Source organism: Pomacea canaliculata, linkage group LG11 (genome assembly GCF_003073045.1).
Source record: "Pomacea canaliculata isolate SZHN2017 linkage group LG11, ASM307304v1, whole genome shotgun sequence".
Classification (NCBI taxonomy): Eukaryota; Metazoa; Mollusca; class Gastropoda; order Architaenioglossa; family Ampullariidae; genus Pomacea; species Pomacea canaliculata.
This window is the reverse complement of record NC_037600.1, coordinates 18,170,737-18,194,763: the sequence shown is the minus strand read 5'-3', so window position 1 is coordinate 18,194,763 and position 24,027 is coordinate 18,170,737. Positions and strand designations below refer to the sequence as shown.

Genomic DNA, 24,027 nt, shown 5'->3' with positions numbered 1-24,027 from the left:
GCGATTCTCATGATACAGAATGACAGCAATGTATAATTGATGGTGTCAAACTATCAGCTGTGCTGTCTCCTTTCCCTGCAAGACCCACAAGAGTAGAGAAAGAGTTCTGACATGTGTGACTACAGAGTTTAACAGACAGGGTATTGTTTGTAATCGGTTCTACATGTTAGTGTTGAAAACAAAGTACAAAAAGAAAAAAGAAACCAACAGAGTATCTGAAAAATGTGTTTTAAAACATATTTCCTCTTAATGGCTGGTACAGATATAAAGTACATCACACGGGAGGAGTGGTACACTGGCACAACAGTCATGGCAGTTTGTCTATCAAAGGTGCTGCTGCCACACGGAGTTGACTTGGACGACAGAATATAAAATTCATTTCGACCTTGTCTGGCCTAACATGTCCTTTGTTGTAATGGATATTCAATGAATAAAGTTTGACAGTGGGATTATGCTTATCCGCTACTCCACTATGATCTGTTACATTAATATCATTTATCTTGTTTTCTCTAATCTTTATATTATTAAAGGTGTGTGTAGTTTTATAATCTTCAACTTATGCTGTGTATTTCAGGAGGTTTGGCACGAAGTGTGCTGCGTGTGAGAAGGGTATCCCCCCTACTGAGGTGGTGCGGCGAGCACAGGAACACGTGTACCACCTGGACTGCTTTGCCTGCCTCATGTGCAGCAGGCAGCTCAACACCGGCGACGAGTTCTACCTCATGGAGGACCGCAAGCTCGTGTGCAAGGCCGACTATGAGGCTGCCAAAGCCAGAGGTCAGTGTTGTCAACAGACCAGTAATTAATTCTTGGCCTTCCTACATCTTTCTCAGCAGCAAAATCACTTAGAATTAGAGTTTATCTTGGTCTTTCAGTTTCGTCCTGACGAAAGTTCTTTGTGTCTAACAGTTACAAGTCACAGTTCTTTGGGACTCACTGACTCACTGTCTTTAAAGCATACATAAAGTAGAAATTTCGGTTTCAGAGTATGAAATGGATTCATCAAACAAGAGGCCACGCACCACCATCACGGCCAAACAACTGGAGGCGCTGAAACGAGCCTACAACGAGAGCAACAAGCCGGCGCGACATGTCAGGGAGCAACTCAGTGTGGAAACCGGTCTGGACATGCGCGTTGTGCAGGTACTAGCTTTGTCATGAACGAGCCTCTTCACCTTATCATTATTGTTTGTGGCAAAGGGTTACTTTTATATTCTTCCAGAGAAAAATTATACAATATATATTATACATAAATATTTATATTCTCAGCTGTACATAAAGATCAGTCAATGGAAAACACACATCACATAAATCTGTGGGGAAAAAAAACAGTAAACCATAGGCGACATTTTAATTTCTTAGATAATTAGATTTACCGGTTGCGATTGTTTCATTTTGTGAGAACAGGTCTGGTTCCAGAACAGACGAGCAAAAGAGAAGAGGCTGAAGAAAGATGCCGGACGCCAACGGTGGAATCCTTATTTTCGGCAAATAAAGCGGGAGGGTGACCCCGACAGCTCACAGAGTGCTGATGACCGCTCGGACGATGGCATGACCGATGGCTCTTTCCATGGTAACAGCCCATTGTTTCACATCGTCTGACTTTTTTGGAACCTTTCAATCATTACCTCCCTTTTTCCTTGCTCCTCATTCTATTTTGCTTATGGAAGAAAAACATGATGAAAGACAACCACATAAATACAAAAATCTTATTTTTTTGTGATGCAATGCATTAAAATAACTTGGTTTTGTACAATCTGATATGCTTGTTATTTGTACTTCCTTTGTTAAGACTCTTCCTGTTACACATCTGGCACCGTGCTTGTCTAAGACCTGAGTGTTTTTAACAGGTAGCATGGATGACCTGGATCAAGGTGGACCAGGTCTCGGACAAGGCCGTCTGACTGGCGACCTGTTTCACATAGACCACGACACACCTCTGGGACCCCCCCTCACAGGTAATCATCCGCCGGCGACCCCACCTGCCGAGTCTTGGTCTGCAGCCTTCGGAGGTTTACCAGGTGCGGCTCCTGCCTTCCTGGGTAGGAATTCCCCGGGGGTAGGACCCCAGCTACAACCTCCCATGTTACCGATGGAGGCTATACCTATGGTGGGGGTCCCACGTTTGCTGTCAGCAGAAGAACCACCACAAAGCTACATGGATTACACCCCTTCTTCCAGCCACAACCACGTTGAAGTGTATTAACAAACCTTCAGCACGCACTACGCATCGTCTGAAGCGGTAAACGAGTTTGTGACTGGTGTTCCACGGAGTGGATACTGTGAGATGGGAAACTATAACACCATATAGTCAACAGACATTTTCTAATGCATCCAAAGGAAGACAAGAAGAAAACTTTGGACAGAATAAACAATCTTTGGTTCTTAATAGCCAAAACCTTTCTTTCCAGAGTGACTTTGGAAAGATAGGCAGCCAAACGCCATGGAGGCAGAAAAAGCCTGGCAAGCAAACTGTTCTGCCTTTTCACCTGTAAGAGTGACAACTTCCGGTCACTCGTTGTACAAAAGGTCCATTGTCAGTGCTTTATGTTTCCTGGAGTCAATGAACACGGAGCGTATTCTTAACTTCCAGTTGTCCTGAACTTCGAGATATCTCTAATTGACGATGTTTGCATTGCTATACACCAGTGCACAATCCAAACAGTCTCACATGATGAGAAAGTAACTCAGTGGCTTGGTCTGTACAAAGTGGTTGATCTCCTAACAAACATGTGTCCGCTGATGACTGCTCATCAACCTGATGACTGCTCATCAGCGGAGGTGCATGACTCGAGAAGGAAAGAAGAAGAAAATAAGCTTGCGCCGTTTCCTCCTAGAGCTTCAGCTTTACTTGATTTGCAGTGAAGCAGAAGCAAGTGTTTGAGTTAAATGAAAGGTCTTGTGTCAACTCCCTCACCAGTCTCCCCAAACCTTGTCCTGTAGTTGAGGTCTGTCTTAGCACCCAAACCCTTTGATGCGCACGCGTTACAACATTCACACTTCTTAATTCTCGGTTTTCCGATCACTTTCCGCTCTGAATTCTTCGACAGTTGTGAGGCAGACATTTCTTTATCCGAGCATGTTGAGGAAATTATGCATAATTTGCCCATTAGAGTTTTGCATATTTCTGGATCTTCCCATAGTTCTAGAAAAAAATGTCCATTGTAAATGCTCATTCTCTCTCGGTGTCTGTGGCGTACATGTCGTATACAATATGCGACTTCACCACCAGTTCTCTGCATAATCTTGAAGCTGACAGATCCATTATAATTTTTCTTGCATTTCCTCAGAGATATATTTAAGTGTTAGTGACATGTATTATCAACTGTTGTGATGTTTCTAATGGTGTATTTTTGTGTAAAAAAAAAAAAAAAGCCTGGATTTTCTTGTCTGATTTTATGTCTATGTTTTTGTCTCGTTTAAGACAATGATCTCCATTCTGTTTCATTTCAATTAGCGTGACAAAACAACTTCTTTAATTAAATTTCATTACATCTTTACATTGTTGTTAACCCATTTGAGAGAGTGTCACATCATGCATTAAATGCACCCTCCACTCTCACGCATGCGCTGACATCTACGTTCTCTTTTCACTCCACAAAATCAAAGACATTCTGCCTTTACGGGCCACTCAACATTTAATAAGATATAAAACTCCCTCTCCCCACACATAAACTAATCACTACATGCTCTTTTTCTCACTACCTCACCAGAAACTGAGTCCGTCTTGTTCTCATTCGCACACATGTAGGTATTCACTGGATTGTCCCACAGACTGGCGGTGAGACAAGTCACTGGCCCGGTGTTTGAGACAGGTCCTGCGGTGTACACCCTTCAGTAAACCTGAATACACTGTGTATACCTTTGTAGATGTGGAGCCCCAACTTTCAACATCCAGAAACACTTATTCCGTTAAGAGAATACTCCTGAGCACAGACTCCGTCGAACAACGTCTGTGTCCGTTACTAGAGTTGGTCTTGTGCCAACGGTTCCATCTCCAGGCAATCGCCGACCTTTCCCTCTCAGCCCAAAAACTGTGCCTACACTTTAAAAAATGGGTGCAGCAACAAATTGTATATCCTAGTACATTTGAAGTTTCGAAAAATTGAACTTTATTTTTATAAATCGAAAAATTGCATCTGTCGGTCTTTGCGGCACAGATGATACTCCCCACGAGCAGGTGTCTCACCATCTCCGTGTTTCCTCGGAAAGTCAACGACTGGCCATCTTGCAAGATATTATAGTACTCATACAAGATATTATAGTACTCTTACAAGATATTATAGTACTTTTTTTTTTTTTTTTTGTCGTTCGCCTCTTTCACACTTGGAGACCAGCTCTTGATATGAAATCGGTGGTCTTCTGCAGAGACTCCACCGGCCCGTACAGCTTGTTGTGCAGGGTCTCCGACTGTGGCCACGTCTCTTTCCTCAGGGTACGGAGATTCCTACAGTCCTGTAGGATGTGTTCTACAGTCTGGTCTGCCTCTCCACAAGAGCATCTCGGGGACGGCACTAGGTGCAACTTCCTGTGTAGGTGGTGAAGCAGCCTGTTGTGCCCAGTCCTCGTCCCCTGGCTCCACGAGACGAGTTGAAGGGACCTCCAGTAGCTGAGGGTGGGCTCCTTTGAGGCACGGAGCCCGGCACTGCACCTGCCTGGCGGATCTTCACAGGGCGAGCACCATTTCTATCAATACTGTCTTCAAGTGGCATAGGCAGTTTTGCGTGGTGGTGTGGTTATTTCAGGGTGCGCCTTGCGGCCCACCACCTCCGACTTCAGCACTCATGGACCACTCTTTGTCTGGTCTCTACCCTTCGACCTGTCCGACTTGGGTGACCCTGCTAGGAGCTGATGCTCCTGTCGGCATAGCTCTTAGGGTCATCGAGACACGCAAGCCCCCCGACCGCGGCAAGGTGGTGATCCAACAGGGGGATATTATAGTACTCATACAAGATATTATAGTACTCATTCCTTTAGAAACTTTCAATCGCTCACGGAACTACTCACTCGTTCCATTCTCACATGCCTCACACTTTGTTTACCTGCCTAAGGCTGAGCAGTGAAATTTTAACCAAGTCATAGCCTTGACATAGACAATACCTAAACACTGTTTTATTTATTAAATGTTTACTTCTTTGTAAAAGTATTTTGTTGGAATAAATCATATGTATTCTGTGGATTCTTTCCACAACTTAAAATAACTTCGCTTGTGTTCAGTGATCTGCACAACTCATAATAAAGAAGCATTCAGAAAACTTCCCCCGACTGTAACATTTCTTCAAATTTATTTTTTTCACTGAGTTTTTTTTTCATCATAACACTAAGATACACAGGAATCAAGACAACATTGACGTATGTAAGCATTTCTTTCATGTCAAGTACAAGATGTTTGTATGTTTACTTTTAGTTACTATGTCCATGGAACATAAAATTACACTATTGACCATCACAGTTGCTGGTGTTCGCTTTTGAAATTTATTGATTTATTATTTAATAGTCTGATACGTTTCATTTACAAAACGTTGTTGACTAAAAGTGATAAATCGTGGGATTTACATTTAATTCTCGTGAAACTAATTCAATGTTCTCAGTGCGAAAAACTTTGCTAGTTTCTGCATGCCACCTGAGACATTGTGAGACATGGACATCAACAGACTGAAATGTTTTGTATTTAATTAGCGAGTGTTACACAGCTTGTGTGCGATGTGCAGTTGCCAAACCTTCAGAAAGCAAGCAGCTTAATTGCAGCTTTTGTTTCATGAAAAGCATCCAATAAAGCTCCCCTCATTATACTGTCCCCTAAGTCAGAAACAGATTTATCACAAAGATGTTCGTCTGTCAAGCTGTCCTTTGTCGGTCCTGTAAGTCAGAAGAACGCGTTTGTCAACCCGAACTCTCGCATACTGAAAAACATTTTTAGCCCATTAATTCGGAAGTGTGTTCATTACATCAACGACTGTTTATTTTTCAGATGATTCAGAAGCTAAGCACCCAAACACACGAATTGTACTTGTCAAAAGAGAGCAGCTTAACCCAGTTTTGTTGGTTTGATTTCTGGCAGTATTCTTTGTTATATTATTTTTCCTTGTTACAATAAACATTCTAAGTTCCTTTATTGAATTTTACTTATCATTTCTAATGCATATTTCTTCAATATGCTTTACTAGAGAGATTTGCCCACTGTTGCCCATTCGTCGCATTCAGTTTGTATTTTCTGTTGACAATGATTACGAGAGTCCAGCTTCTTCGCCTATCGTAGGGGTCCTTTCTTTGATTTTGAGAAATGATCCGGGTACCATTATCGTTATAAAAATATTTTATGACACATTTTTCGTCTTTTTTAAAATTTTTTATCAAGTTTCTTTTAAGTAAATTTCTCGATGGGTTTTAATGACTTATCGCCATAACTTCACATATTGCTTTTTTTTTTTACTGCGGGTATTATCCAGACATTTTTCTGACAGCTGTTCTGGTCTCTTTGTAAACTTAGTGTTCAAAGCATTTCAAAAACAAATCAGTGATACTTATAGGTGTGTCTGACACAAAATTATCATGTGTATTAGTAACATCTACTCGACATTTTCTTCACAAATAAGTATTATTCTTTTTATTTAAACCAGATTTTTTTATTTAATTCTTTATCAGTGGTTTTAAAAATAAGACACAGAAGGTTTGTCTTTTTCAACTCGCCGTTCACTTCAACATGTTTACTCCTCTTTTATTGTGTTTTAACAGCTACATAGCTGAGTACTTGTCATGCGTGTTTATTATTGAGACAAATAGTGTTATCAAACAGTCTCACCTGGAGAGGTCTGGAGTATTCTTCTGTACATTCCCATCAATGGGTTTCAGAAGGACTGGCAGAGCATGGGAAGCACAAGTGACGGCTTGACAAGTGTTACAGAGAAAAAGGACACTTTTTTAAAATTAAAAACTGATTTCTTTTTGAATGACTTGTTTGCATTTGATACATCCACTAGTCGTTGTACTATCACGTGTATATAATCTGTTTTCGGGTAATCAGTGCTGCTCTGTCATATATTCTGCAACATTATATTCGTGGCCGACTATACTGACTTTCTGTCGGCACTTGCACGTGAAGTATTTCTCAGACTTCTGTTTTCTTTCTGCCATTTCACGTAGAATATCTTGCCTTTCCTCTTCGTCATTCAGACAACTCTCCAACGTATGTTTTATTCTTCATTTAGAGACTTTTGTCTGTGGCATGGCTGAGAAATCAACACGATGCACTTTTAGTATGAATGAGTGAATAATTGTTCCATAATTTCCCATCTGTTTCAGACCTTTTTGTTGTTTTGTTTTTATTCAAAACCCCCTAACACAAGCATCACAGGGTCTAACAGTTAGGGATGGTAAGACAGAAAACCTGTTTTTCTTTAGATGCTATTTCTTAGTCTTGGTAAAATTTCCAGGCAAAAAAATGCAGTGTTTACTCGTTAGAAAGCCTATCAGACACACCTGCCAGGTGTGTGGTTGTGAAAGTGCCACATCACTAAACACTGAAGTCGAAATTTCCTTTTTAGTTTATACCGTGATGTCTGTTATATATTGTCAGCCCATACCACGGTGTGTGATGTGTGATATATGTCTACACCTTGATGTGTATTGTCTGGTATCAGTTCACACCGATACTAGCCTACATCACGATGTGTGATATCTGATATCACACCACACCACACTGCGATGCGTGGTGTGTGATGTCAGTCTACACCATGATGTGTATTGTCTGATGTTGGTTGTCTAATACCTGAAGTCTGGTATCACAATGTGTGATGAGTAATGTCTGATATCGAATTTGTGATTGTGTTGAGTGTCATCCTGTGTGTGGTGCCTGATGTCTGTCTTCATCGCAACATTGAAGGTACATTTTTTATTTTGTTTTCTTTTAGTTTGTTTTTTTTTTGTTTGCTTTGTTGCTGTGTTTTTTCTTTTGATGAGAAATTTGTGTGCTATTATTATTGTCCTTTGTTTTGCCGGATATATGAACAGGAAACATTTACACGCAATGAAGGAGTAATGGAGTAACAACTATTAATGGTTGGTGTGTACCTTTAGAGTAAGAGTCTGAGATTAATTTTGTCGATTATTTTCAGTGCCTTTTTAAAAAGTACTTTTTTCAAGAATATTAGAACGTAAACGCACAGAAAATAGAAAAAAGAGCAGAAGGATAACAATGTTTAAAAACTTAATGGAAACTATCATTGCAAAGATACTTACCTTAAGACTATAGTTAAAACAAAGGACATAACTTCTTGACACTGCCTACAGTAAAGGTCACCGATGACATTATCGAAACGATAAAGACAGTCAATGCCATTTTGAAAGACATTGCACCTCAAGATATTATTTATGTCAATGTGCGTGTATAAGCATACAGATATTGTTTCATGTTTTGGTCTCAGGCCTTTCACGTGGCCACATCAACGACTTTTCTTTTCCAAAATATTATTTTAATTAATTTTCAACAGGATAGTTTTTTTTATGAAGTTGGAGGACTACCTTTCGTCTCATTCGCGTTGTGGATGCTGGTAATTATGGAACTCGGCTTTGACATACCCAAAAGCAACTATCATTTCAGTGCAGTTCGCCACTGTTCTTTTGCTAACTTTTAATGCTATATAATTTCATTTAACTATCTGTTAATGTCTCACTTTTTTGTTGGAAACATCAAATGCTGTAAAAGGAAGCATGAACTGGCAAAAATCAGGTGATCCGATGAGTAGTCACTCGCTTTTGAAAGTTAGAATAGGTATCTTTATGGTCACTCGAAGTAGACAGCTACACTAGACATCCCTATAGTCACTCCAATAGACAGCTACACCAGACATCCCTATAGTCATTCCAATAGACAGCTACACTAGACATCCCTATAGTCATTCGCAATGGACAGCTACACTAGACATCTTTAGAGATGTGACCCGCTGACTGCATGGCTGGACAGTGAGACCATGGTATAGACGGACTCGGATATACATGTAGATGGCTCAGAGGCTGGAAAAACTAAAAATCATAACATTTGTCAGGAGAGCGGATTCTGTTTTATTCTTACTTACATTGTTGTAAACATATAATTTCTCCAAATAAGATTATTATTCTTGGAGGATAAATGAAAACTAAATCAAACAACACACTTCCTAAAATTATTTTATTAAAATCTATTTAAAACTTTGTGAAAACTATTACTGTTATTTTCAAAGCCAAGAAATGAAAATTATTGTCTTTTTTATTTCTTTTTGAAACGTAAATCAACTTTTTTCCATCAGTTTATAAATTTCTTTAAAAATATATTACATTCGTTATGCAAACGAAACAAAGAAAGAAAATGTGATATGTGTCGGAGAGGAGAGTCCGCACTAAGTAAAATAAGATTCATCTTTGAACAACTGATTTCTGAAATTATTTTATTATATTTCCATTATTTTAAGTTTCCGGATGTGCAATTTTATTTCTTTGATTAACGACATTTTGTGATAAATATGTTATGTTAAGTATCCTTATCCGTTCCTTTTGTAGAAAACACTTTTTGATGAAGAATTTCACCAAATGTGTGACATTCCCAAAACAGACAAAAAATGATTCAAGCCAAAACGGTTTTACTATTATCCACTGCCACAATTTTTTGTTTATTTATGTTTATTTCTCTTTTACGTTCATCCGTCTCAATAAATGATTTTTTTGTAAAATTCCAATGTTCATACAAAAGGAGATTGTATTAGCTCACGCCCATTATGTGTGTGGATTATGTCTTGTCTGTGTTTGTGTTCCAGTTTTTCTTGTCGACGATTGAGTGGTTGTGTTCGTTTCACACTGTGAGAAGGAAGGAAGAATTAAGAGGATGGGTAAAATAAACTGCCTGAAACAAACAAACAAACAAACAAATAAATAAATAAATAAATAAATAAATAAATAAATAAATTAACACAGTGTATCGAGATTTGAACTAAGCACTTTACAATCCTGTATTGGTGACAAATGAATGGTTACTACCTCACTATCAGGTTGTCCTATTCCTCATCAATGAAACAGCTAAACCGTTTAAATTGGCAAATAACATTCTGAGTGTAGATTGGTACCGAGACAAAATTAACATCAACCAGGCTGAACACAAGCTCACAAACTTCTTTGGAAGCCATCACACTTATTGTCACCCGCACAACATTAGAGACGCTTTTGACCAGATTATCCTCAGTTTCCAGTTTTACAACTTCCTTCAATTAAGTTCAGCAGCCCCTAGGCCCGCTACCTTCGCCCTAACCCACGCTGACAGTGGTGCAAGTTTAAGAATTCCTTGTAATCTCGGTAAATTACTCTGAAGTAAATGTCAACACGGTAAACGTTAATTAGCAATGAGGTAATTACCATTAATAAGAAACGAGGTGATTACTATTCAAGAAAGGAAAGAAATGTGGGGGATGAAGAGAAAGACAAAAACAAACAAAAATATTATGTCGACGGGCATGACAAGGCGTTTTCTTGATTCATAATACAATCAATACAATTTTATTGTCTCATGTGAGAAATCTCTATAAATATTTTGATGCCATGCCCTAAAAGCACGAAATATCTCACGATAAAAGGGCGTGTTCACAAGAAAAGTACGGACAGCAAAATACCAAGCCCACACAAAAAATACACCTAAACCCAAATACGCTCTTTCACACACACACACACACACACGCGCGCACGCACGCACCACGTAATCAAGAAATTAGAAGGTTCTGCGTGTAAGGAAGAATTTTAACAAATGAACAAAAATGACTAAATTTATATTTATTACACTGACAAGCATGTAATGAAACTCATCTATCGCTATTTTCTCAAAGCTAATAAAATCTGTTAAAGGAGTGGTTAACGCCCGTCTCCAATGCAACTGTCTCAATCATTATATATTTATTGTATCTTGAACTCATCTTCTGAACGCGGCACAAATTCACAGATGGCCACGGGGGAGTTTTTTCCGAATTCCTCCCCCTCGTATTTATACCTCCCATTCCTTAAGAGGGAAATCACTACTAGTGAAAGCACTTTTAATAGACTATAGGGACACTATCTGAAGAGTTAAGTCCCTGAGAAGACCAATTAAGCAAGCTAAAATCCGAATAAAAATCCAAGGCTGAAAAACTTGCATGCATTGTAGGGCTAGAACAAAGAACGAAACATTATTCAATGGAATTCCTCCCTAGTATTAGCAAGTAGTTACCAGCGACTTCCAGGTCGTAGCTGGAGTTAGAATGCCCAAGTTGTCAACAGGCAGCGAAAAGAAGGGCATTTCTTTGTCTATATAGTTCTGCAGAACAAGCTATATAAATATAGCTGAGGCTGTGTGGGGTGGGAGTAGTGGAGGAGGGATCGAGTGGATGGGTAGACGTGGAAGTGACAGACTCTCTGGATGTTTGGACGCAGGATTGTAGGGGTGATACAATGATTTATATTGATCAATTTTTAAACTTAAATGTTATATAGTAAATACTGCATTCTTCATGCAGTGTTCATGTTTTTCGCGTAAGTGACGGACAACAAAATGAGACAATAAAGTTTCTATTAAATTCCAGCTATTGCTGCTCCTATCGCCTCAACCTATGCCAAGAGTTGATTAGTACGAATACTAAGATATCCGTCGAAGAGACCATCGAACTGCAGCACTTGAACGCATATGACCGCACGTGACTGGCTAAAATACCAAAAAAATACAAAAATACAAAATACAAAAGTATTCTTGGAAGTTGGGCCACTGTACTGAAGATTTCGAGTTTAGCTTCCATACAAATGTCATAATAACTTTCAGATGTTTTCAGATGCCGATCTTTATTGACTTATCAAATAGTCCATATAATGGCAAGGCTACACACCGCATTTGTTCAGCACTTCAGTGTGCATATTTCATTATTTGTACCTAATCTTACATTGTCTCCTTTTTATCATTACCGGTCAGCGCAGAGATTGCGACTTATTTAGGTCTTGGTGCTGCGCATTACAATACACAAATTAAATTAAAACTTCAGCCAACATCAAATAGCCAAAAGGTTTGGGCTTTTGAAATCGATAAGAGTTATTTCCCTTTCCCTGTTCTTTCCTAGAGAAGGTAACTTTGGTCAACCCACCTGTGACGTCAGGCGTGGTTACGCGGAGAAGCAAAGCAAAGCGTAGCTATGGTAAGGTTTAATGACAAAAATTTACATTTGTCTACTACAATTAAGGATATTGAACAGTATTCGATTAATCAGTCCCGTACCTGATATGACTCACTTTCAGATTTAGACTATTTTTTACGTCTTTTATTAACGTTTTGTTCTAAGGAAAACGATTGTCTAAAACTCGACTTGCTAGGCAGAGGAAACGAATAAATTCGCTTTTTTTTTATCAAAACAACAATGATTCCAGAAGCCTACAAAATTATTCATAAATGTATGGACTACTAACAGAATGAAAATTAAAGGTGCTCAACCTTTTTTGGAATTTTCCCGATAGCTGACCGCCATCTATTGACAGCCACACTTGGTCGCTCGATAGTGCATCACCGGTTTGAAGAGTAATGAAATGTTAAGCCAGAAGTCTGAAACAAAGACGGAATCCAAGAGCCTACTTATATTCGTGATTATATTTTTACAGTTCTCTGAGTTCTATAATGGGATATAAGTGAGGACTGTTTCTAATATATGTCTCTGTGACTCATATGTGGCACATACGTACGTTTGGCAGTGTGCAAGCATGAGCGTGCCTTAAATGTGTAGATGGTGTTTGTGAAAAAATTGTTGTACATAGGGGAGTATGTAGTGTTGCATGTAATTGCTGGTGGCATTAGAGAACTTATTGATACCCACCGTCATTGCAACATGTTCCTCATTTATCTTACCTTATCTATCCATTAATTTATTGCTACTAAAATTTCTAGAAAGGATTGGCAGGTGAGTTTGAAAGTGCTTGGAAGTAAAGCATGTTTTATTTCATTTCATCATTGATGAAGCGCCATGCACCATGAGTTGCAGGGTATTGTCATCTTCATCCTCAAAAGTTTAAAAATCTCTTTCAAGAGGAAAAGGAAAACAATTTATCAAACTGCTTTGTCAAACCTTTTGAAAGATCACAGTGGAAATGCAGAAAATGATGTAAATTTAGAGCTTGGCAAGTAGACAATTAGTCTATTTTGGGATTATTGGGCACACAGCATCATATAAATATAACATCTTCTGTTGCAGTATCTTTGGGTGAACAATATTAATTTATCAAGGTAACAGACACTACTGATGGCATTTGTCTTAGCGAATAAACCAAATGCAAAAACACATTGCATTCTAAAGTTGCCATTTATAGCACCAACTAATGCCTTAAACTCAACATTGCTAAAGAATTTTGTTGTTGTTGAGAAATTTAATAAATACATCATGACTCACCTTAAGTAACAGCTATTGCCAAAGAACAGGGTAGGTGACATGAGCTCAATATGCAGCTAGTCATCTGTACTTAATGCTCAGCCATTGAGCAAGTGGTACAGACAAATGAAGCTAAAAAAATGTCAACTGCTGAAAACTGTAGAGTGTAGAGAAAATTGTAGTGATGCTGTTGACAGTATAAAACTTCAAGTGTAAAGAACTTTCTGGTACTGTTGTTGAATGTAAATAATAATAATCATCATAATAATAAATGCAAAATTTGTAAAGCGCATACTCATACTCCTAAGGAGCATGCTCTTAGAGCTTAAGAACAAGAACGAAACATGGACAGCATACAAGGGACAGGAAAACAAACAACATATGAGCTATAAAAGAATAAACAACAATACTAACAAAGAATAAAATCAAATACAGAAAACAAAGAGGAACCAAAGAACAAGAGCTGAGAGTAACATAATATTGCAAAAGTAAGTGTGAAAAAGAACTAGTATTACGGAAAAGGTTGTTAGGAGTAATGTTTACCAAAGAGGTATGTTTTCAGTGCATGCTCAAAGGATTCAATAGTGGGTAGATATGAGAAATAATCAGGGCAGGTGCCAGCAAAGAAAATAAAACACAGCACGCACAGTTTGTTCTGGATGTGATAATGGCAGAAAAGCAGGAGAGGGGTGGCATAGTCCTATTTCCTAGCTCTGAGCACCAGACATGCAGCAGAGTTCTGTACTTTCTTGAGTTTGCGAAGAAGGTATTCAGGGCAGCCAGCAAGCAAGGAGTTGCAATAATCAAGTCTGGATAAAACAAATGCACAGACAAGAGTGTTGGTAGTGCACGTAGACAGAATGTGATGGATGGCGCTGATCTTGCATAGCTCACAACAGGCAGACTGACAGACAGCTGTAACTTGTTTATCAAGAGTCATGTCTGCAGTGACAATGAATCCCAGGTTCCTGACGGAGGATGCAAAGGTGATGTTGGTTTCACCCACCTTGACATGATTTGGTAATGAGTGCAGATGGATTTCTTCTTCTCGAACATAGGAGGGCTTCCATTTTATCATCGTTTAATTTAAGTTTGTTTCCATCCAGTCTTTGACGTTAATATAGGCTTATATGGTGCTGGTAGCAGAGTGTGACTTAGCTGGGGGAGTGGAGCAGTGCAATTGCTTATCATCAGCAGATGGTGAGAAACCACAAGAAAGTGGAACAGAGCAAGATGTTTGACCATCAACGAACACAGTTTGCATCCTATCAGTGAGATAGTAGTTGAACCACGCTAGTGCAAGTCCAGAAATCCCGTAAAGGGTGTGTAGTCTATGAAGGAGTAGAGAGTGGTCCATTAGTGTCAAATGCAGCAGACAGGTCCAGTAGAGTTAAGCCAGAAACATCACCACTGTCAACGGCAGATAATATTTCAGTGGTCACTTTAATTAAAGTAGTTTCAGTACCGTGAAAAGGTCTGCGTGCTGGCTGAGCATGGGGAATGAGCTGGTTCTCTTGTAAGTATGCCCAAAGCTGTGTCAAAACTACTTCCTTTGAGAGAAAAGACAAGTTATTAAGATATGTCAGAAATATTTCATAATCTAGTTTAATGGCTTCAGGATTATAAAGAGACATTTTCTTTTGTCACTAAAACTTTTACTGGCCATAATCTAGTGGAGGAAAAGTGAAGATTTTCTGGTTATATTATTGTGTGCCTAGCAAACAATAGTCATACCTGGCAACATGGCAGTAGTGACATTTTGGACTGCCTTCTTCTTTCCATGTATAACATGAAAGATTTTCATTCATTTGGGGCCACCACTAATAGGGTAAGCAAATAGCATAGTGGCCATAACTCCACAACACACACACTAACTGGTTTGATAGCTGTGCAACACAGCATACCTTCTTTAGATGACAGTTAAAAAAATGGGTGCATGACTCCTTAGAGGGTTGGGAAAGGTAAGACAGCAGGGAAGGGGAAATAGATGGGCACCATCCTCACAAAAAGCTGACCCCAAGATGTGGGGTTTCTCAGACCTCACTCCCCTATGATCACCAGACTACACTTACCCCTAATATTGGTAAAATACAAACTAAGATTAACATACTCTAGAGCAATATATACTAGCTAAAGTCTGCTACCTTCCTATGGAAGACAGGAGTGTTGCCAAATTTGGTTAGGATCACACTAATGGATTTGCATAGATATCACCCAGAGCAACAAACATTTTCACACTATTTTTATTTCTTTATTATGTATTATATACTCCTTAGGAGTGCGAGTATGTGCTTTACAAATTTTGCATTTATAATTATATTAAGTATAATGTTACCACACTACCTGCATCTGTAGCCTAAAGGGGACATTGTGCTCAGCATCTACTGAACAGTACAAAAAAGGATCAAATCAGTTTTACCTTCAAAGTAGGTATTGGGATTAACAAGTGCATTGCCTTTTGAAAATTTGTTACGCATGTCAACCTTTTCATTTGGAAATTATGTAAATTTATCTGAACATTTTATTTCAGGGATTATTAGCTCTTCTGCGAAAACTAAAATCCAATCCTGACAAGGAGCTGCGTATTTTGTTGCTTGGTCTTGATAATGCTGGTAAGACCACACTATTGAAACAATTGGCTTCTGAAGATGTCAGTCACATCACACCAACACAGGTATGTGTATGACTTTCTATTCTTTTTCTGTGGAGTTGTTAGAAATTGGGATTAAGCATGAAAAGTGGTTATTTCCACCTTTCTTTTAACACCACTTTTTGTTTTATTTGTAATCACACAACTTAATTTATTTGATATTAATTTCTCATCAATCTTCATAATTTAGTTATTTAAAATTTTAAGGGGCAGAAGTGAAACAGTTTTGGTAATAGTAATAATAAAATTAACTTTTGTAGTGCCATATCTCGTCCTAAGTGCAAGTTAAAAGCTAAAAGTTTAAAATAGGTACAAGTCTAGAAGTTCAAAACCATCTGAAGAGAAGCAGTATAAATCCACTGATATAATACTTTTAAGATGTACAACTGCTCGTCATCCTTCATGAGCCACAAATCCAGAAGCTTTTATATATTATTTTGGTCTGGTGCTATATAAATTGTGGAAACATTTCTATAAGTCATCATTCTATTGATTTATCAAAAGCAGATCAGGTTATACTCAGAAATAGTTATTGTTATTATACAGTAGTAAAAAATTATGTAAGCTAACATGGATTTCTGTTTTTGAGAACTCTTTATTGAACACAGAAATGGTGTTGTTCAATAAATTTTGGAAGCCATAAAATAAGTCATTGTGGGGAAACCCTACACAAAAGTGAAAGGTAATGTCTCTTATTCTGGCATGTCCTACATGCAGAGCTGGCTACACACACACATGAAAGTGATAAAATGAATAAAGGCTGATGGGTCGTATGGCTTCTTTGGGGAATTACTTAATATTTTTAAATTTTATGCCTTTTTCTAAATTATCAGAATTTCAGTAAAAGGCTATGTATTCACCAGTTTTAATCTGCTTTTCTTGTACAGGGATTCAACATAAAGTCAGTTCAGTCCTCTGGATTTCGGCTGAATGTCTGGGATATAGGAGGACAAAGGAAAATAAGGCCATATTGGAAAAATTATTTTGACAATACAGACTTACTGGTAATGTTCTGTGCTTTGTGGTAATTTAGTTTTTTACCTCCCTCATTTGCCTTACTTAGGTTATCTTGGAATGTTACAAGTGCATAAGTGAAAGGCATATCGGTTGAGCAAATAGGTAGAAAAAGACCGGGGCTGATCTACCAAAACTAACTGCGTTTGGTATATCCATAGAACCTTGAATCTGTAATCAAAGATTCTTGCTCAGAATTCAAATTAAGGAGCTGCGTTTTACATTTTCCAGTAATGCTTCATTCTGGGACCTTTATGAATAAATCTCCATCGCACTCTAATTGGTTATTGAAGTTAAGCAGAAGGGAATCTTAGCATGATGGTAGGTGATCAAAAGAATATTATTTACACTAATTATACTGATCAGTCTCCAGAGATTGTGCACACTAATTTTATTGTTGTTATTATTATAAACATTAATGAGCATAAAGAACGCCTGTTTGGATACAGATCAGTAGTACATCAGCAGAAACATCAAAAACTATTGTTAAGCAGGTCTGTTTCCTTTATTCATCCTTTGGCTGGTACCAGCTGTCAAACAGTTATGTTAGTGCATCAGCAATGGTCATCCTGGCAAACAGCTAGCTAGATTAAATGAAGTGGACAACAAGGCTCAAAACTTAGGCCTATCTTTAGCAGTGGTGGCCAGGTCTTGCGTGAAGTGACCAATCCACTCCTTTATGTTAGCGAGCCAATCTTTTCTGTCTACTTCAACATCAGCCCCTTTCCAACTGACTCCAAGGTATGCTAAAGGACAGTCTTAGAATTTGTCTCAGCTTCTGTTGCCTATACACGGTTGAACAGCTGTTCCTGTCTGTTTCATGTACACAGTTGAATAGCTGTTACCTGTTTGTCAGTTCATGACTAGTTCTGCCCCATTGTACATCTCTGATATTCAGCTCTGTACAGCTTCTTAACCTCTAAACCACTGCAGATCCCTGAATTTTGTATGTTCCTTCATGATTGTTTGGCAAGTCATTTGCAGCAGTTTGGTTTATTTTTCTCTCTTCTTGCCTGTATTCCTGTCATCTTTAAATCTATTATAAAAGTTTCTTTTCTTGCTTTTTGAGTGGCTTTCTTGAAGCTCTTGTTTTCTTATAATGTGAGGTGTGTATTGCACGTTTGTTGTCATTTGGCATTCAGTATAATGTTACCATACTTGGGAAAGAACAGTAGAGAGCGAGGCAAAGGACATCGGAACTACCTGGGCCCAACTGAAGGGTCTGCTGGCCAGGTGTTGTTACGGCCCTATATATGTAAGTCAAAGGAGCAACAAGCAATAAACTATGTTACCATAATTTAGTTTCTTATTTTTGAGTTTAAGTTGTATGCTCCCTGTCTTTGATTATTGGAGGTTCAGGTTTCTGTTAATACTATTTTAATAAAATGAATAGTTTCTTTATAATTTATTTGTCAGAAATCTCTCTAAAGTGTACTACTATCTAAATATAGTAAATGTTTCTTTTCTGCGCTGTTTTCAGATATATGTGATTGACAGTGCAGACAGGAAGAGACACGAGGAAACTGGAGTGGTAAATTTTATTATTATAGTTTTTTTTATAACCTACATTTAAGTTGTATTTCATTGGAATGTATTAAACTTTTAAATTCTTTTTCTCTGTGTGCTTGACTTTTCTTTTCCTCATGCATGGACATGGACCGGTCTCTTTCTTTAACACACATATATACACACTGTCTCACATTTTTCATTTTTAAAGAATTCATTTAACTTTATCAATTTATGCCTTATATCATTGGAATATCTTCCTCAGCTCATGCTAGTTGAAGAATATGACAATAAGCAGGAAATAAAATCAGATCATGTTGAGTGCCCACATTCTTTGTTTTCTATAAAAATGCAACACTCATCATATTTTGTTTGCTATGAAGTAGAAACAGCCAAGATATTTTACTGGGCCAGTAAACCTACCATTGTTATTGTGAATGCTATTGCTTATTAATATTAATGTGTGTATAGGAGCTGCAAGAACTTCTTGAGGAGGAGAAGCTGGCAGGTGTGCCAGTATTGGTATTTGCAAATAAACAGGACCTGGTAAATGCATGCTCAGCTAGCGAGATTGCAGAGTCTTTAAATTTGAACTCCATTCGGGATCGTCAGTGGCAGATACAAGCATGCTCAGCCTTGTCTGGGGAAGGAGTAAAGGTAAGTTATCTGTGTATGTATAAGCGCTATTCTTGTGTGCCTGCATCTTTGTGTGTGTGTGTGTCTTCTTTTTTTTTTTTTGGGGGGGGGGGTGAATTATTCAGTGTAAGCAAAAAATTAATGATTGAAGATTTATGACATGTACAATCAGTGTTTCTTACATGATATTTATGTGCATGCCTTAACACACTAACAAACTAAAGCCAAATATTGAAGCTTTCAAAGATCTCAGGTTCCGTAACTGATTGCCCTTACAAATACACCTAAAAGGCTAAACCTTCAAGATGTTCTCTCTGTCTCTGTATGTCCTTAGATCTCTTTGATGGCTTATATTGTGAATAAAAGCAGATAGGTAGTCAAGAAAACTATCACAGTGCAGGCACTGAAAACAATAATAGTTTCAACAACAGTGTATAGATTAATTTAAAAATACAGACATACAGCTATAAATAATACACCTGTAATTATTATTTAACACAATCAAGATGCTCTGAAACACCACTAACATTTGGGTGAACAATATTTGCTACCATTCTGTGACTGTTCTTACAGTAATTTTGAATTTTGTTTACTTAGAAATATTGATCATTCGCGAGAAGTCGGAAAATCTAATAATATTGGAATCCATTGTGTAGCAAGTTATTTCTAGTTCTCAGCTGAGATTAAACTAAAATACATCAGCAGGCTATAGTCTCATAAAAAAAATGATGATGTAACAATATTTGAAGATGATTGCGTATGTCAAAACTATAACCAACTCAAAACCAGTGCTGTCAATCTGCTGTATGGTTAGATCTGAAATACCCTTGATTATATGTGTTCGTCCATCCCTGCCTCTCCCGCTATTCTTTTGCCTTTCCTAACACCACATCAACACTTTTTTGCATTGTATATGATTAAAAATGAAACAGATCACAGATTTAAAGGAAAAGTCAAGTCAAATAGCAACATGGGATTAAATTGTAGATGCTGACATTCTAAATTGTTTTCGCTTAAAATTCAGGTTTCACAGAACACTTTACTTACAACCCTGTTTAAAACACAAATGTGTCATTGTTCTTGGAGGCTGACTTGTTCTGTATTCTTTCACAAAGGAAAACAAACTTGCCTTAATTTGTGATATAGGAGAGACTATTTGACAAGAAAGCCATTTTCTGTTACACCAGTCTTCTCAGCTTCTCTGCACTTGGGTGGGAAGTTGCATGCATGTCCATAACCCCAGGTTTCAATAATTGCATGTAGAAGATTTGCATGAAGGTGCAAGATAGTTTCAATGAAATCACTCAACAATAAGACATGACAGTCTTCTTGTTCCACTCAGTAACTGTTTTAGATAGGATTTTAAGATTCAGTGTAAGATGGTTTTTCTGGGGTAAATACCCCACTTCTATTCTCAAAATACAAGCCACCATGCACAAAAAGGTCAACAACACAGATATCAGGATTTCAGCCAATGGCAAAGCTGAGATCATATCTGTCATGACATCTTACTTCACTTTTGTTATTCTTTTTACAGGATGGAATTGAATGGGTGATAAAAACATGCAACAGTAAGAAGAAGTGACTTTTGAAGTGACCAGGACATGGACCAATACACAAAACAGGATGTCAGTTTTGCTGCCATGAATAACTCTTTTCATAGCCTTCCCAGCCAACATATGTCAGTTGAAATTCAGAGCCTAATGAAGAAGACACCACAGATTCTTCACATCAGCTTTGTGAGATAAATGCTGTGTGAAAGTATGAAGGACTCAATAACTTTTTAAGTGGAGCTTGTTTGTCACATTATTTGCATGCATTGTGGACATTTTTCTGTTGTTTTGATATGTAAACCGTCCATCAGGTACATGAGTTAGCTCATCTGATCTGAAATATATGTGTACTTTTTACAGACTGTGGTCTACGGGTGAGCTTTAGTAAACACTATTTCATGTTACAGTCATCTTTGAAGAGATATTTGCTTTGTACTTTAAGTGTATTTTAAAATTTAGGGAAAAGTGCCTTTATTTTATAAAGGCATTTAATCTGTTCAATAAGAAAAAATGAAATATACTTCTTGATTTCTCCATGACATCATACTGCAGAATGATACTTGTAAAGTTTCTCAAAAACAAGTCATTGTCTCTCCTCTACGTGAACATCGATATCTTGGTTAAGTAGAACCAAGATCTTGTCACCTCACCTTTTTTTACCATCATACATAAATCAAAAGTAAACCTGTCTAGTTTGTTACACATATTAAAGCAATAAAACTAAATATCTCAAAACTAGATGCCCTATTTCTTCAGTCAAGTAATGCTAGTTACATACTGTTAGTTAAAAGCATCAGGTTATGTGATTACTGTAGTTCTGGAAGATACTAGGAATCTAAAGACAGTTTTATTTTTCTGTCATTGCTTTTGCCATATTGGCAACCTTTAAAGTAGCTATTCATAGACAAATCATTGCTACTTACCAGTGCAAAGATTCATCAGAGTTCCTGTGCTCTAAAAACATCAGCAAACAGAGCACACTGCAGTAGGTCGTCCATCACTACCACTTGTATACTTGGCATACAATCTTGTGAAGTCATGCTTTTTGTGTCAGGAGAACCAACATTAAGAACAGACCTTGCCCAAATATTTAAGCTTAAGATAACACTTTATTTATCCCAGAAGGCAATTTGGGGCAGCTTGATATAAAAGCACAAAACACCTTAACCTATTCATATCCCCCAAACACTTATGCATTCATGTTTCAGACAGCTGCACTCAGTAGCATTCAGAAGTCACATGGGCAAAACAATGAAGGACAACCTCAGTCTGTTGGTCCTGCATATAAGTACAGAGAATCAATGGCCTGATGGGAGTTTCGAAAATTCTCAACATGCCTGTCATCACGAAGGAAAGCCTTTTAACTAGATAGTACAAGATTTAGTAATACTTCCATTCCTCTGAATACACTGGACCAAAATAAATTTTGTGCCATTGTCCACTGCCTTTCTGACCACTTCCCACTTTGCCATCCTGGAGGAAGTAGTCTTATACCCACTTTAAGATGTAACTAAGCCACCCATTCATACCTTGTAAAGGGTGCATCCCTTCCAGAGAAAAGTGTGGTCTCTAACATTTCATTCTCCATGACCAAAAGGTTGGGGGTACTATCTTTACATTTTCTTTCTTTAATGCATGCAAAGCATATCATGAAAAGGTCCAAGAAAATCAATCTAAAGCTAAAGAAATGCCCTGTATAGTGTTTAAAGTGCAGGAATACTGAAAAGGGAAATGTAACCCCAAAAATCCAGTAAGATTTTTCTGAGTGCAAATTTCTTTCTTGTCAAACAGATATTACATATACATCTTTAGTAGTGCATTGCTAATTGTTATTTTGTCACTCATGCTGATTTCCTCCTAAAAGTACTTGTCATGGTCTTGCTATTCTTTGCTACTGTTGACAAAATGATTCTTATCTAGGATTAGTCAGCCACAGTGAAAACCAGGACTCAAGTCTATATTGAAAAAAAAAAAATATGAGGTTATAGAGAAACTGATTTAACAGTAAAAATGAAAATTAGGAATTTTTCCGAGTAATTTCTAATTTGTAGTCTTATTGGAAAAGAGAAATCTGAAAAAGTCATGAAGTCATTTAGACACATTGTGACTTACAGCGTTTCATAGCTGGATCATTTGTTCATGCAGAAAATGCGCTACAAAGGACATAGTTCATACAGCTATAAAAAGGACTGCAACTGACAATCCAAGAGGACAAAAGTTACGCTGTGTAAAATATGATCTATCAGTGTAAGGACCTGATCTGTTTACCATCTTGAATGCGAGCAGATGGTACACAAATTTCTGTACGGGAATGTGCAAACTTTCAAAGAAAAAATCATCCTGCGTGCATTGTCTAGGGGAAGTAAATATGCCTAGCAAAATAGTTTTTCCACTGAAATTGTACAAAGTTGCTTCCCATGTTTAATATATTGTTTAGGTTAAACTTAGTTGATGCTTGTCAGTCATTGCTGAACTGTAATTAGCTTGGCTCAGGAATGACTGCTTCAGTTGGGTTAAATGTGTAATTGTCTACCTGGGCTTCACTTCTGCTGTCCAATAATGTGGAAAGCAAGGAATTCAACTTTTTACACTTTTTGTGAATCACACTTGAATTATCTGTGTAAATTCGTATAAGTTTCACATATCATCTCCAGATCAGCGAGTGATTGCAGTAGCAGTAGTTTGAATCACCTAACATGGTAAATTTTTCATTCAAAAGCAGTTTGCACAAACATTTTTCATATGTTGGTTGATGTATAAATAGGTATATATGTGGTATAATGTTCAGATCTTATGGAGGCAGGAGGGAAAAACATGGTTAAACGTCATTAAAACTACTGGAACTAGTGTGTTTTCTGGTCTGCAATCAACTGAATAAAATAGCAAGAAACCAGCTTTTTCTGCAGTTGTGTACAGCAGAGTGTATATTCTAGACTTATGTTGGCAGCTGCACCTCTTTCCATTTTGTTACTGAAGGGATTTTCTCAAGCACTATTATTATTATTCTCCCCCAAAGAAATGTTAGCCTCTTCTTGTACCCAACCATGCCTGAAATGTCACTGCTCTACCTGTTATGCCACCACTTGCAAATACACATAGTTCAGGGTGGGAGACAATATCTGTAGGTTAAATGTAAGTTGTATTATTTGAGCGTTGAATAATAAAAGAGCGCTATTTTTTTTTTAATAACAACCATCCTCCACACTTGGAATCAGTGTAGGGTGTGACTTTTGTCACACCATATTCCTGCTGTAGGTGACTACTTGCAAATAAAAGT

The 24,027-nt window shown here is 37.7% G+C and overlaps 2 protein-coding genes across 2 annotated transcripts in view; both read left to right on the top strand.

The window, feature by feature from the left end:
* Positions 1-3,500, top strand: part of LOC112575536 (LIM/homeobox protein Lhx3-like) — a 29,140-nt gene extending 25,640 nt beyond the window's left edge. The window contains exons 3-6 of the mRNA XM_025257476.1: positions 575-777; positions 986-1,143; positions 1,408-1,573; positions 1,851-3,500. Coding sequence (XP_025113261.1) covers positions 575-777; positions 986-1,143; positions 1,408-1,573; positions 1,851-2,206 — 883 coding nt within the window. The 3' untranslated portion in view covers positions 2,207-3,500. The remainder of the gene's footprint in view (positions 1-574; positions 778-985; positions 1,144-1,407; positions 1,574-1,850) is intronic.
* An 8,596-nt stretch (positions 3,501-12,096) lies between these two features.
* LOC112575537 (ADP-ribosylation factor-like protein 3) lies at positions 12,097-23,645 on the top strand. The gene is made up of 6 exons (XM_025257477.1): positions 12,097-12,173; positions 15,922-16,065; positions 16,929-17,045; positions 18,536-18,586; positions 19,033-19,218; positions 20,735-23,645. Exons 1-6 carry the CDS (start codon positions 12,171-12,173, stop codon positions 20,780-20,782), a joined length of 549 nt encoding a protein of 182 aa, XP_025113262.1. The 5' UTR covers positions 12,097-12,170; the 3' UTR covers positions 20,783-23,645.
* Positions 23,646-24,027: the final 382 nt, after the last annotated feature.

What these genes read in the sequence shown, in the direction of transcription:
- LOC112575537 (XM_025257477.1), top strand. An exon ending in GTCACATCACACCAACACAG is followed by an intron (nt 16,066 to 16,928) that starts GTATGTGTATGA and finishes TTTCTTGTACAG; the next exon opens with GGATTCAACATAAAGTCAGT. An exon ending in TTGACAATACAGACTTACTG is followed by an intron (nt 17,046 to 18,535) that starts GTAATGTTCTGT and finishes CGCTGTTTTCAG; the next exon opens with ATATATGTGATTGACAGTGC.